This window comes from Argentina silus, assembly GCF_951799395.1.
Source record: "Argentina silus genome assembly, chromosome: 3".
Taxonomy (NCBI): domain Eukaryota; kingdom Metazoa; phylum Chordata; class Actinopteri; order Argentiniformes; family Argentinidae; genus Argentina; species Argentina silus.
The window spans coordinates 28,519,840-28,535,858 of NC_139657.1; the positions used below are offsets into that span (position 1 = coordinate 28,519,840).

General features: G+C 41.9%; 1 protein-coding gene across 1 annotated transcript in view; it reads left to right on the plus strand.

Annotated features, from left to right (window-relative positions):
- ptprz1a (protein tyrosine phosphatase receptor type Z1a) overlaps nt 1-16,019 on the plus strand; it is a 76,300-nt gene that overhangs the window by 16,300 nt on the left and 43,981 nt on the right. The window contains exon 2 of the mRNA XM_083666370.1: nt 9,894-9,965. Coding sequence (XP_083522496.1) covers nt 9,894-9,965 — 72 coding nt within the window. The remainder of the gene's footprint in view (nt 1-9,893; nt 9,966-16,019) is intronic.

The following is a 16,019-nucleotide window of genomic DNA, read 5'->3' on the forward strand; positions in this document are numbered from 1 at the left end:
CCCAGAGAGGGTAATGATGGAGTCAATGTTCATCCTCAGGGAATCTCTCTCTCTCTCTCTCTCTCTCTCTCTCTCTCTCTCTCTCTCTCTCTCTCTCTCTCTCTCTCTCTCTCTCTCTCTAGATGTATCATTATATCAGTACATGTGCCTAAACACACTATGTTAGTCTTTCCCCATGTCTTTTCTCTATTTTGGGTACACTTACAGTAACGTACACTTACACTTACAGTAACGTACATACATACATATACATACACACACACACACACGCACACACACACACACACACACACACACACACACACACACACACACACACACACACACACACACACACACACTCTTTGGGCCACTCTGTCTTATCAACCTGGTACAGAAGAGCTGGTGTTGGAGAATACAGGCCAGAGATTAGAATGCAATTAAAAGTGTGACCACACACACCTCTCCACCTCCCTCTGGCACATACTGTGCCATGTCCTCATGCCGCCCGGGCATTGACTGACACTCTCCAGACCCACTTTAACCAGGCACAATGAGAGGGTGCCAGTCACAAAACATGTGCCCAAAAAAGCAACACAATAGCAATTGACCGATCTCATGAGCGTGAACTCTTTAATCTCAGGCTCAAATATTTCAGATCGTCCACAATCTGGCAAAAAGTCAGTACAATAACTGAATATACAGTTATTTAGTGCACCATTAAATTGAACCCATGGCATTTTGGGCATTGTAAGCTCAAATCACAGAGCACTTTTTGGTACTTCAGAAGTACAGGGTTGACACCTCCATACTGGTTTAACATAGCATTGACATCTGTTCACACTGTATAAACACTGCTAAGGCAAGTTTGATTGAATCCTGCTCACAGTCGAAGTGATCTTTATCATCTACTTAATCCTGATCCTTGAAGTTAGGGCTGTCAAACGTGAACACAAGGAGTTTTTCCTTTTTCTTTTCTTTTTTCTTATTTTTTCTTTTCTTTTTTGGGTAAAATAGCTTGAAGCTACTGATCTAAAGACAGTTTAGCATTCTCCCCTAAATGGTTAGGCTTTCTTGGGAGCGAAATCAGATCCTCCAGTAGATTTATACCCACGGCCAACTTCTACATAGAGGCTTCTCTTGTTCATGTAATGGATTTGGTTAGCTTGAGTGTCCATTGTGTTCTCCCTTGTGTCTAGATTCCCTGCAGTGGTAGTGTTTAGTGATATTTTCCTGTTCCTGTGTTGAGTGCGGTTCTAATGCAGTGCCCTGCGTAAGTAATGGTAATGGGACAGTGAAGCATTTTTTCTATACTAAATTTGTACACTTTGTATACATAGTCCTCCTATTTCAGGGCACCAAAAGTAATGGGACAATTGGCTTGACAGGTGTTTCTGGTTAGTCAAGTGTGGTCCGTCGAATCATTTGTGCAGACATAAGAGAGCTGTCTGGTATTGAGTCTAGGTTTTGCGTTTGCCTTTTGAGTTTGCTATTGGTGTCTCTCCACATGCAGACCTAAGAGGTGTCAATGACAGTCAAGGAAGCCATTACTAGGCTGAAAAAACTATTAGAAACATAGCCAAAACCTTAGGCTTGCCCAAATCAACAATTTGAAAAAAAAGCACTGGTGAGCTCAGCCAAAATGGGCTGGTAGGCTATGGAAGACTTCTACAGTGGATGAGAATGCTCACCATAATTAATAAAAAAAAAAAGAAAACTGTCCCACAGACCATTATCAGTGTCCAGGGGGTAGGCGTGAATGTGTAGGAGACACCGTGCGAACTACAGAGGCTTCACTGCAAACCACTAGTTGGTCAAAGGATGGTCAAGTTACAGTTTGCTAAACATACCTAAAATGCCTGCAGAGATCTGGAAAGTTTGGAGAAACAAGGATCTGCCTAAGATTTCCAACATACCACCTCATCTGTGAGGGGTGTTATGGTTTGCGCATATATAGCTTCTACAAGAACTGGCCAACTTCTATGAATCTGTCCCATTACTTTTGGTGCCCTGAAAAAGGGCCACTATGTACAAAAAGTGTTGTTCATTTAAATAAAATCTGAGAATCTCGACTTTAACCGTACAATAATTGTTTGATTTTAAATCCCAATTTTTGGAGTATAGAGCCAAAAGAAGAAAAAATGCTTTCTGTCCTATTACTTGAAAATGCCTGTTGCACTGTAATTAGTGTTACTGACACCCTCTTTGAGGAGGTGTGAAGGGAACAAACTGATACAAACATTTGATGGGGTGTGCTATATGTACCCCCATCCCTATGTTCCCTTAGCCTAAATTGCTAGCAGGTGAGCTTGAGTTGCTGGGAGGTTAGAGTAGATTAAGTTGCTAGCAGGTGAGCTTGAGTTGCTGGGAGGTTACAGTAGATTAAGTTGCTATCAGGTGATCTTGAGTTGCTGAGAGGTTAGATTACGTTGCTAGCCGGTTAGCTTGAGTTGCTGAGAGGTTAGATTACATTGCTAGCCGGTTAGCTTGAGTTGCTCGGAGGTTAGATTAATGTCTGTAAAACAAGCGGGTGAGATATGAACAACAAGTAGGTTAAGATTAGGTGAAGGCAAGCTCGGTTAGCTGAGGGAACATAGACATGATCCCCATTTGATGATACTCTCTTTTCTAACCTGTGTAGGTTTCACCATCTTCAGTGAAGTGTGAATGAGAAGTATATGAACACACTCACATGTATGTATGGGCATATGAACACATTTATGTGCACATGCAGGCATGAACACACCCAAATTAGTTCACCCTACATTAAGTCTGAATTTTACCCACACACTTTTTTTCTTTTCCATAAGGAACTGTTTTGATGTGCAATAATATGCACTCACACAATCATATTCAGGCTGTGATGCCAGGGAACTTTTCAAAGCATTAGGAGGAAGAAGGCCTTCCAACCATTCTGTTACAATGGAGCAGTCCTGTGGTCAGCGCTTGAAAAACTGAGCACGCTCAGAAGCACGCTAATACTCCAGCTGTTCACTCACATTATCAGCTTAGACCGCAGACAGCCCATTCACACAGCTAATACGTGTAGCGTTTTACAGCAGCTGGGCATACAATACACAAACACATACACAAGCCAGTAGGAATCCTGCTTTGCTAAATTATGCGTTGTAGAACTGGCAAGTTTCTATGTTTATGGTAATCCTCTCAGGGTGATAGCCTGTCTTTGTGTGTTGGGTGGCGTAGCTCCATATAGGATTTGCACTTCTACCCATGATTATCTGATTGGACCTGGGAATGTAGATAGGACGGTTATGACCAATAAGATGATGCATGTACTCAGTGAATGCAGAGTGTGTGAGGGGGTGTAGTGGAAAGAACCAGATGCCATAAATATATGACCCCTTTCACTATTTCCTCTGCTTGTATTTTAGGCAATACTGCGGACCAGGTGACCTGGCCAGCGAAAACTTTTGGCCCTAATTGTGATGAAAAACCAGACAAACTTGTGCCCCCTGTATGATTACAGTCACACGTGAATCCTTGGGTCGGGTAATGGTCTCCTTAGAACATGGGACTCACGTTTTACGTTTTGCTAACTCCAGTGGACAACTGCTGTCCATAGGCAATTTCACTGGGCTAGCCGATGTCACGCAGCCCACAAAGTTGAAGCTAAGGATGACAGTGAAAAGGTCGAGAAGAACAATAAGAAACCTGGAGAGAAACCTGACTTTTGTTGGGGTTCATGTCCCCGCCCTCCCTCAGAGGTTACCCCGACAGAGGCAACCTCAGCCTCACCATCCAGGATATGGGCAGTGGGCATTTAACCAGCCTATTCCCCAGGCACATTCTGGCCTGCATGGGCGCCATTCTCTCCCCCTACCCTGTCGGCTAGCCAGCGTCTCCCAGGGCTCAGTTAATCCGTTTATTCAACAGCAGACTGGTTGGCTGGATGGCTCACAGACCCAGACCCCCTATTTTAATACATATACAGTCGAGTCTGGCCACTCTCCGTTGAATAAACACGCCAATGTTGGTTGTGATTGTGGCCTCTTTCTCTGTAACCACAAGATGAAGGCTCCGTATAGACCAACTGAGGAGGAGTATGAAACAGGATATGATCAGAGGAGGCTGGTGGAGGTAGAAATCATAGGATGGACTCATTGTAATGCAAGGAATGGAATGATGAATGGTATCAAACATGTGTGTTTGATATCATTCCGTGTTTGATACCATTCCTCAATCCATTCCATGCATCACAATGAGCCTGTCCTCCGGTTTCTACCTCCACCAGCCTCAGCAATATATATTCATGACACACAACAGGATTACGTTTGTCTTACAGACACCACCACCACACCACCAACAACATCTTAACATCGATGACAGTATCAAATGCAAGTAGGATATGACCATTATTGTTCAATGGAATTTTCAGAAGTAGAGTATGGCCGGAATTGATGTCATTAAATACAGTTTGAGCCTGTGCCATTGTGACTGATAGTTTTATCTCCCACCCTTCCTCATCACTTATCCTCCTGTCAGACCTTGTGTCCAAAGCCTTTAGTTGATTATTCATGAGCATTATGAGACTGTCGTCGCCTACTCACTCCTCCAGTGTTCTTCACCATGAGCGATTCATCAAACCCACCATTGCTTCAGGTGTACCACCTGTCTTTCTCTATGCTGAAGGCAAAAATAGGTAAAGCGATAGGACTTAAAGCTATTCAGGTTAAAGACTCCGGAGAGCTGAACGTGTGACTTCCTCTATCATTACTTTAGTTGGGTGTGTACTTAAATTCATTATGCTGTTGAATAAAACAAGGGACAAATCAAGCATTATGGTTGTCCTTTCAGACAAATTTCTGATGTGCCGCATACAGCATGTGCATTCATATTGCAGTTAAATGCATGGATACAGTTGTGTTATCAGGTGTGCTCTTTTTAGTCCTAGGCCCCTATGGCCGACCCGTCCCTTATCCTGTGTCAGTCTTTGTCATTGCTGTAATTGGATCTGCAGTGTCTGATCTGGACATGTATGAGCGTTACTCTTTGTCTGTCCACCTCCGCTATTCACATGTTGGAACACAGCTGAACAAGAAACTCCACCCTGGGTTGGGCATAACCCAGAGCAGGGGAAGAAAGCCTTTAGGTCTGTGTAGAGTTGAGTCCTCCAGTTTGTTTTATTTAGGTAAAGCTTACCTGGTCTCTTTCAGTCCCAGGTGCACTACTGATCCTTAAAGAAGGAAGATAACACTGTTCAGTACGGACACCAGACAAAAGCAGGAGTAAGATGAACCTAGACCATAATCCTCTGTTGATAGTAAATAGGTGGTGTCCTTGCGTGCGCACGCACACACACACACACACACACACACACACACACACACACACACAAACACACACACACACACACACACACACAGTGTAATAGAATCTCACCCATTCAACTACTGTACTGGAAAAAGACAGGTGTTTCTTGTCAAAGCCATTGTTTACACACTATAGTTTCCATTTCCGTCCAAAGAGAGATGGGGCCTAATTAAGCAGGTCCCTTTCTTTTTTTAAATCCAGTGTACACATAACACACTGTGGCCTGTGAGCGCCTACCCTGCTGCTCCTGCTAGAGACAAGGTTAGATCCGGACCAGAGAGCCAGAGAGGGGGAAGTGGAGTCCTCAAGGGCGCGAGTTCCTGCTGGTATTGGCCTTTTTTTTTTAGTTGAGTTTTCTGCTCAAAAGTGCAGAGAATATAGCCAATTATTTAAATGTTTTAGTATGGGCATCTAGTGATTACCGTGGATCAATTAGCTAGAGTAGATAAGGAGAAACCAGAAGACACTCAACCCACTGAAAAGTTGCCCATCCATGATAGACTAATAATAATAATAATAGTAATAATAATAATAATGAGAGAGAGAAAGAGATGGCAACAGAGCTGAAAAATAGAGGAAGTAAAAAAAAGAGTCAGTAAGCCCGAGTCCTGGAACTTACCAATGGAGAAATATTTGGGGAGGACATTGGCAGAGGGAGAGTTAGAAGATAATTTTTAGACAACAGGCAGACAAGAGGAAACAGAGAGGATTGCTGTTGTCTCTGCTACACTACTGGCAGTAGGAACAATGCAATTGTTGGCTGGCTTTATTCATATACTCATGGATCATGTACTGTAGGGCCAGGAGCATTTCCCAGCCACTAAACCTGGATGAGGATATACTCAAGCCCCTAGCTAGGAACTATTATCAGAAAACATGCCTGGCCCTAAATAATGTCAGGAGTAGAAGGAAAGTAGGAGGAAAGGGATGTATCCCAAAAGTCCAAAAAGCCTTCCTCTTCTGCTTGTACCTTTCTGTTGTCTGTTATGAGATCCAGTATGCACAGTGGTTAACCCAGGACCAATGAAAACACTGGTTCAAGGCCCATAGTTTGCAATGAGAAAGAGAGTGTTGCTGAAGTGAACCTCCAACCCCTGTCCTTTTAACAAGGGGTCACGACCCTTGACTGACCCCAGTGTTAGAGGGGCATGATTAAGTGAAGTCTAACAATGTGAGGAAGACCACCAGATAGAGAATGAGAAAGAAGAGAATGAGAAAAGGGTGAGAAAGAGAAAGCTATTTAGGACAATTCCATGGTAACAGAATTTCAGTCAGGACACTTACATTGGTTTAATCATGTTTAATGAAAATGGTACATTTAGGTTTGGCATAATTGAATGGCTCTGCTCTGTATAGCTCCCTGCCTGAAATTAAACACAAAATAACATAAACAGGGAGCCCATAACTATGAAACCCCAACAAAACAGAAACATCCAAACACCAAGCAACTATGTGTCCTATGTGTATCAGGAAAACCCTCCCAGTGTCTCCCTGCACCTTCTTCAGTTCAGGGACGAAATGTATTTCGCACCCTGGATCAGACAGAGGTCATTCGAGGATTATGTGAGGTCAAACAGAGGTCATTCAAGGATTATGTGAAACTAAGACATCTGTACACTTTGGCTTCTTGACTCTTAAGATCGTCGGCACCCATACAAGGCTAGATGTTCTCCTACATCATCTAGGTACATGGGTATATTCTACCTTGTGAACTATGTGTTTACAGTGAGTCCATCACCGTTTTCCTGCACATGTTTCAGGATTCACCAGGGATGTCAAGAAACTACCTCATGGTTCTGTGTTAGTTTCTAGTTCACAGAGCACGTCTGTGAACCTGCCTGGACATTCTACTTTACTACGCAATCAGTACCCAGCCACCACCTGCTATGATCATTTCCATCACAGACTTGCACAATGCATTTCAGGCTCCCTTAATTGCTGTGCACCATCACATCTCCATTACATACATTATCGGTACTCAGCGCTTTGTGCTTGATACCATCTTTGATTCCGTCCAACTTGACGATTCCGTCCAACTTCCGTCATCACGTTGAAATTAGTGTGTGCGTGTGTGTGTGTGTGTGTGTGTGTGTGTGTGTGTGTGTGTGTGTGTGTGTGTGTGTGTGTGCGTGCGTGCCATCTTCATCAGGGTAGCTGTCGACACCCTGAAGGTTGATGTGTGTGTGATGTGGCAGGAGTGAAGTGTGTATGTTCACGGATTTAGCCCACATAGCTCAGGAACCGGAGACATGCGCGAAACGGTGTCTGGTCGTAGGTTTTCCCTTCTTGATGATGAACATCGGTTTGTAGGCATCGTCCGTCGTCGGGCATTGCAAATAGCAGGACATGGAAGAGAATGGGATACAGTGCAACTATTACTTGAGAATTACAATGGAGTTCCTCTGATACCTCTGTTGAACTAATTGTTTGAGAGTGAGGTAAACAAAGCACATCCATTTCCAAATCAGAGCATGTTAGAATCATAAGCACTGAAAAATAATCACAAGCAGTGTATACAAAACAGCTTAGAAGCCCACGCAGCCGTGAAAAGCTACTCGAGCGACTGAATCTACATAGTGACTTAAAACACCCTCTTCTTAGATGACACCAGCTGTGTATTAGAGGAAGAGTCAAAGAACCTTTATCTTTGCTAAATTGCGTTTCCTTAATCCCTTGAGGAGACTTATAGAGCACTTCCTGAACAATCTATACTGCAGGGATCATGCCCGTAGCTGACAGAAGCCTGCCATCTGAGCCTTTCTAAGATGTAGTTCTGTCGTCTTTGCCGCTCCATTCACATGTATAGAGCAGCCTTGGCCACATAGGAACGCAATGCCTTTAGTCTAGAATCTAATCAGTCTAACCATAGCTGAAAGGGGGGCAAGGCATTTGCAGGCCAGCGTCCACGCACCTTGAGCAGGATAATAATTCACACCATGTTGGGTCGGCTCAAATTTATGGGACATAATCCCCAACATATGCTTAGGGCTGCGTCGGTTTTGGGTTGAGTATTGTGCGAGTGTTACAGTATCTTTATGAGAAATCGAATTTTGGTGTGGGGCCTGTCTGAAGTTGGGAGAAGGGTATCCGTGCCCTTATCTATCTTATGTCCTACTAAACAGAAGCCTATTAGTGAGACACTTCCATGCTGGGCCCACATAAAACAAACCTTCCCACCATGCTATTCTACCTTACTTGGCGCAATGTTTTTTTTTTCACTGTTATGATGTGAGTTTCGATGGCATTATCATCACTGAGGAGGGACAGATATGCGCTTGGGGAAAATCAACGTTCTAGTTACTTGGTGGTAAAATGGTGGTCTATTTGTAATTTAGAAATTCCCAAAATGCTAAAATGTAAAAAAGTGAGTTGGTAGGGGCAAGCAAATAGGGTCTCAAATAAACTTAGGTAAAAAATTACAATTGTGTTCTTTCTATGTAAACAATACAAGGATCTTAGGATGAGTTTCGGTCCCATTTCATCATCAATTTGGAGGTTTACAAGGCAGAATTTTTAAATAGTTTTTAAACTTTATTTATACATTGAGAAACAGGCCTCATTTTCAAGTGAGCCCCTGATGAAATAAGACAGAAAATACAAAGCACAATACAAAATACAATATACACACATTAGGGAAGAGCTAATCAATCACTCAAAACATGTGCAACACACTTCATGAGCAGTAGGGGGAACAAACAACCACACAGGGACCAACAAAAACAACTCACTTTATTGTACTTAAGCTTTTCCCACTTTTTATTTATTTATTTATTTATTACTTTTTCACTCAATCATCCAGTTTTTCATGCATAGCCATTTTAACGTGACTCAACTTCCCCAGTAGTTGTGTTTTAATATGTGTGACATCCTAGGTTTGACTAGCTAGTGTGATACTAACTCAACAGCCATTTTATGTGTGACCCATTGGTTTTGTTAGAACCCCCTCATTCTTAGACATTATCTGAGGTACTGTACTAGCGTTGCAAGAACGTTTGGTGTAATTGTGTTCCTTCCCTATGCTTTAGCTAGCAGGCACTTTGTGCTAGCTATGCTAATGAGGCATTTTGGGTCTCACAGTAAGTTCCACAATGAAAGGGAACTGTGGCCCTCGGGCCTCTAGCTCCAATTCATTATCTAGGCAGGGCCTACGAGAGCTAGCCATTTTAATGATATCACCATCTAACCATTATTTCAATCATTAGTGCTGGTTGAAATGATGGGATATAATGGTAAGGACGTTTTTTTCTGACGTTGAGGGTTCAGATTATGATTTTGGTATCCTAGAATTGTGTGGGTATGTTTTTTTCGTGCATCCATGCATGCATGAGGATCGCAATGAAGATAAGCTGTTAGAGAGTGTATGTTATGTATATCTGTCATAATTTGCAATCAATGTACTGTTTTGACACCATATGTGAAATCTAATCTCTCAAAGTGATATTGCCATATGTGTAGAATATTGAATTATCAAATAAAACCAAACACTCATCCCCAACTGGTTATCAACTGTAAGAAAGTAAAAACAGTCTGAAATTATACAATGTAATCCCTGTTTTGATAACTCTTGTCTCTCTCTATTGCAGCTGAAGTGGTGCAAGCCTATGGATACAGGGCCCAGCGCAAATTCTCTGAAGATATTGAGTGGTCATATGCAGGTGAGTCTGTTTTTATTGAAACATTTTATTGAACCTTAAGTCCCACTGAGCTAACATGTTTCTGGTTGGTCAGATGGGAACACAACTGACTGGCTGTCAATGTCGAGTATTGATTCTAGATTTTGCATTTCCCTTTGGAGTTTGCTATTGGTGTCGGTCAACATGAGGACCAAAGTGATATCAATGAAAGTCAAGGAAGCCTTTATGAGGCTGAAATATCAGAAACAGCAAAAACCTTACACTTACCCAAATCAACAGTTCATCATGTCTTAATTGATAATGTTACAGCAGCAGCAGAAGAATGTATTCTGAAATGTACAGAAACATATTTTCTGCTCGAGTACAAGCAAATGCTTCTAAATTCATTGGATTGTATTTCATCATACAGTAAAACAATGACCCCAAACATACAGCCATAGCAACTAGGGAGTTTTTTCAGGGCCAAAAAGTGAAAAGTTCTTGACTGGCCAAGTTGAATCTTCAGATTTAAATCCAATTTGAACATGCATTTCATTTCCTGATGATAAGATTTGAGGCAAAAGACCTCAAACAACAATTGAAGATGTCTGCAATACAGGCCTGGCAGAGCATCACCAGAGAAGATACCCAGTGTCTGGTGAGGTCAATGGGTCGCAGACTTCAGGCAGTTATTGCATGCAAAGGAAAGTCGACGAAATACTAAACATTGGACATTATATGAATCTGTGCCATTACTTTTGGTGCCCTGAAATAGGGGGACTGTATATAAAAAGTGTTGTAATTTCTGAGCGATGAAACCAATCTGTACAAAAATACCCTTAAATAAAAGCTGACAACATACTTTATCCTCATAGTAATTGTTTGATTTCAAGTCCTCAACTTTTAGAGGAAAAATCCAAACTTTTGGAGTATACTTACACAGGGCACTGTATGTGTGTGTGGTTTGGAATCACAGTAATTCATGTAAATGTGGTTTGATTTGATGTTGGTACATGGACAGGATTTTGGCTGTGGCTTGCGTGATGCTTGTTCATGTGAGTGCAGATTTGATCCAGTGAATTGTGGTTTACATGATGGGGCTTGATGAGTATGGGTTTACACAGCATGTTTGCAGGCACGTTGATGCTTTGTTCGGTGGATTAGATGGCCTCTCCTCTGCTGTGACTCCAAAGGTGGTCTAGAGAGGGACTGGTGGTGGAGCTGCGGCTTTGATGTGTGGTAAACAGCCACTCCACGTACTAAAAAACAACTGTGTGTGTGTGTGTGTGTGTGTGTGTGTGTGTGTGTGTGTGTGTGTGTGATAGAAATCAATCACTCATTTAGTCTTCGATCATTTCAAATTGGATTACTCTGCACTTATTTTAATGGAATGACTGTTATTCCCAGCTCTTTTTGTGACATATTGGGCAAGCTGATATAGCAAGTGCAACCACAAGTTACTATTTGGTCAAAAAAGCCAGATTTTCTGTTTGGTTTTGTTCCTATATTATTAATGTTAAAAAGATGCTACAGGATATTTGTCGCTAATTCTTTCCATCATATTTTGGATTAAAAGGGAAATCTGGGATTCAACAAAGCAGTGTCCCCACCACTGTTTTTGGTAAACATCTGAGGGATGGGGCTGAAGAAATGTAACCACTCTCAAATTCATAGACGGAGCTTTGGATGCTTTGGACTGACCATCCATGAGATCAAAATGATAGTTTTAACCATGTGTTTGTTTACAATTACAAACAATGGAATAAAACAAGCTCATATTTTGGGTTCTGATTGTGTTAGACAGTTGAACTAAGCTCATGAGGCATTTATAAATTATATTCTTCAAGAACAATGGCTATATTATTATTTAAAAGTCCAGAAATTGATTTACCAATCCCAAATTGCCCCAAAATGTTGTATGGTTCATGTCATGATATAGTGTTAATTGATTTCTTATCTCATTAGACCACACAGTCCTCAGGCCAACAAACAAAGCTTTTGCTCATAGGAGTAGGGAGGTGTGTTAACTTTTGCTTCTCAAAATACACTCAAGTAGGCACAACAAGGACTTGTTTGAAAACTGATAATAAGTAAATAAATAAATAATAATAAGTCTCAAATCAACTGTATATTAAATTGATGGGATAGAGTGTTTGTGTATGTCCAGTACTGTACATTGCATGCCACAGAGTCATCCGTCTGCAGATAGTCCTGTCTGTGCCTGTGCAAAATATCACATCGTATTAACATGATCTTTATTTGCTTGACTCATCCTCTTAAGAGCTATTATGGCATTCAAAAATCCAATCAGACTAGACGGGTCTTGTCTTGTGAAGATGGATGTTAAAGTGACTAAAGTGTGTACTAGTCTCTTCTTCTTCTCCCCTCCTTTTACTCTGAAATATAATTTTGCCTTTTCTTAAGTGTGTGTGTGTGTGTGTGTGTGTGTGTGTGTGTGTGTGTGTGTGTGTGTGTGTGTGTGTGTGTGTGTGTGTGTGTGTGTGAGAGTGCATGTATACTATCTTACATGTGTGTATTTTAATCTGCAGCAGACTGGCCCATTTTAGTGTCTGCTTGGAAATCGTTATTTCTTTTCTGCAGTGTGTATAATGCTAGTCATAATGACTAGCTCGGTTTCATGAATATCTTTTGAAATGGGAGGAAGCCAAAGAGGCCCAGGAATTAATAACCTATTTCAAAATGGCCTAATTTAGAAAAACATTAATGCATTTCTCCCCTCCTCTTGAAGATCATCTGAACCCTTTCCAATTTCTCCCCCTTGGTCTCATTTTGGGATTTGCATTTCAATACATTTCCCCCTAGAAATTAATTTGATCTTTCCGAATTCTAACATGTTTTGGCGGAGGGGTTTGTGTGCAAAGAGAGATAAAGCAAGGGAAATGGCTTGTTTAACCCCACCAGGGGCCCAATACTGAATGGCAAGAAGATAAATAAAAGGACTGGAATGGTTGTCGATCATTTGTGAATGGGTTGAAGGGAGGTGATCTGGGGGCTGTTCCAGAGAGCAAATAAGTAAGCTAGCTAACTGTCCAAACTTTCTGAAATAACCTAATATTTTTGAGCTCATATAAAAAAGATGGTTGATGTAATTGACTGCTAGACATCCCAACAACCCTTATTCAAGTTCAGCTACCTTAATAAATCATAACATAAGAGATAATATGATTGTTTTATCAAGTTAGTAAGCTTATATAGTGATCCTGCTTTCAGAATTCTGCTACATTCAGACTGGAGATAAGCACACATCGGCGATATCTATCGCCACAATATCTGCCATTTTTTGTTACGATAACATTTCCTGTGTTGGACTTAGGGGACATTTTGGAAAGTAAGGCCAATTTGGTACAATGGTTTATTGCTGTAGTTTGTATATTGGAGAGAGTGTTCCCAAAACAGGCAGCAATACAGCCAATTCTACCAAAGAGATGCATATTTTGGCATGCAAATTTATTATGAATATGTACCTCAAGCAGTTCTCTCTATCGCTCTGTTTCTCCCCTTCTCCTCCCCCACTCTCTCCTCTCTTTTTTCATGCACCCCTTTCACTTTCTCTTTCCAATGCCCCCCTCTTCCTCAGCGCATCTCTCCCCTTCCTGTCCTTCTCTCTTTCCTTGTCTCTCTCCCCTCCACTTTTCTCTCTCCCTCTTTCCCTCCTCCCCTCTCTCTGCTCATCACGGCCCATCTCTACCCTCTGCCATTCTTTCTCCCCCTCACCTCTCCCTCTCTCTCTCCCCATTTCCTCCCCCTCTCTCTCTCCGGTCAGCGTCACAACAAACTGGATCTGGGTGACATGCTGGGAGACTTGAACAACGGGGCTATTCTGGGGCCAGGAGCTCAGACAGACGAGCGGGCACAGGCAGGCAGATGGAGAGCACTGTTCACCGCCGTACAATGGCCTTACAATGCCAACGCCACCCTAACTATACCCCCTTGCCCCCTTTCCCTCCCCGACCTCCCCTCCCTGCCACTCTTCACCACTTGCCGTCTATTCTGCAATACGAGTATCAACAGAAAAACAATTCTGGTCCAATAACCCAGTTGATGCTGAACTGATTGTCATAGGGCTGTATCCGACTAAGAAATGGCTTTGTGAGACTGATTTGCCAGTTCAAACCCAGAGCTGACTTACAGTCACAAATGTAAGATACTGTAGGCTATTTAATTATTTAAATATAATTGTTGTAGAAACAATCAGAAAATGCACTAGTTTTACTTTCAGCACTGATCAAGAATAAGTTAATGTCCTACAGAGGAATAAAAAAAATAGTGTTATCAGAATAAATAATTAATCATTATCAATTTTAATTACAACCACCCTGTGCTGTTGAGATGAGGCCCTAAGCCTGACATCACAGATATTTTTTAGCCCAGCCCCGAAAAAAGCCTGTCTTCTAGAAAACGGCCGTGAAAGCCACTCGCTGAGAAGAGTGGAGAGATAGAGAGGCTGGAAAACTCACCTTAGTTCCTCTTTATTTCCTTATATATTTCCAGAAATTAGCCAGATCTTGCTGACTGTTTTGTATTGTTTGTAATGTGTAAGTGTTGATGCCATATCAAAAGCACTTCATAAGAGAATGGTATTTGGTATTTGTATACATGTTGGTTTCACCATTCAGAAATTACAACACTTTTTATGCATTCATCCAGTCCAACATTGGAACATTGGGTCCAATGTTTTTTGTTCGGCACCATCTAGAACCCCATGTGACCTTAACAAGCACCCTGCAGAGAGTTGGCTGTCTTTGCCAAAAGGCCTGGAACAGTGTCATGGGCTGAGAGCTTGTTTGTCATTCTCAGAGTGACACAGGAGTGTGTGTCTGTGTGTCTGTGTGTGTGTGTGTGTGTGTGTGTGTGTGTGTGTGTGTGTGTGCGTGCGTGTGTGCGTGCGTGTGGGTGTGCGTGTGTGCGTGTGTGTGTGTGTGTGGGTGTGTGTGCGTGTGTGCGTGCGTGCGTGCGTGTGTGAGTGGGCGGGCGCGTGTGAGGCATGAGGAAGTTAATTTCCACATGAAAGGGTGCATAGAAACTAATAGTGTACTGACACAGATACACAGGCAATATATCACTCAATAAACCCTTGACCTACAGTGCCCTGCGTAAGTAATGGAACAATGAAGCATTTTTTCTTTTTTTGGCTCTACACTCCAAAAGTTTGGATTTGAAATCAAACAACTATTATGATGTTAACGTATGATGTTAAAGTATTATTACTTGATGGTATTTGTGTACTTATTGGTTTCAACATTCAGAAATTACATGACTTTACCCCTGTTTCAGGGTACCCAGAAAGTGATGAAAAGGGATAGGTTTATCAAAGATCTAAATTAAGCACTCATGTTTCGTATTTGGTTGACAATCCTTTGCATGCAATAACTGACCCCATCAGATGCTAGGTATCTTCTCTGGTGGTCAGGCCTGTACTACAGCTAGTTGTTGTTTGTATTTTTGTACTCGAGTAGACAAGAGTGAGAGACAAGTTAGCCAATTCTAGTGGCAGCTATACATTCCCTAACATTAACAGATGTTATGTTTCACAGATAAGGTAGTATGCTGTAAATATTGGGCATATCCTTTTTTCTCCAAGCTTTCCACTCCATCTTATCTGTCCACAATACCTTTTTCCAGACCTCTGCAGGCTTTTTAGTTACTTTTTAGCAAACTGTAAGTGACCATCCTTTTTGAGGATAACTAGTGGTTTGCACCTTGCAATGAAACCTCTGTAGTTCAGCCGCTGACACTCTGCAGATGGTAGTCTCTGACACATTCACACCTACATCTCGGAGAGTGTTGCTGATCTGGCGGACAGTTGTTCGTCATTCACTGTAGAAATCTGCCTTGGCCTTCCAGCCCGTTTGAAATTGCTGACTCCAAAGGCAAACGCAAAGCACATATACTGTTTATTCATTTTTACCATTGTCCATTTGGCTCTCTTATGGTTCTCATATGGTTTGAAAGGATCATTAGCAAATGTCAGGGTTAATGGCTGGAGGCGTGTGTGTGTGTGTGTGTGTGTGTGTGTGTGTGTGTCTGTGTGTGTGTGTGTGTGTGTGTGTGTGTGTGTGTGTGTGTGTGTGTGTG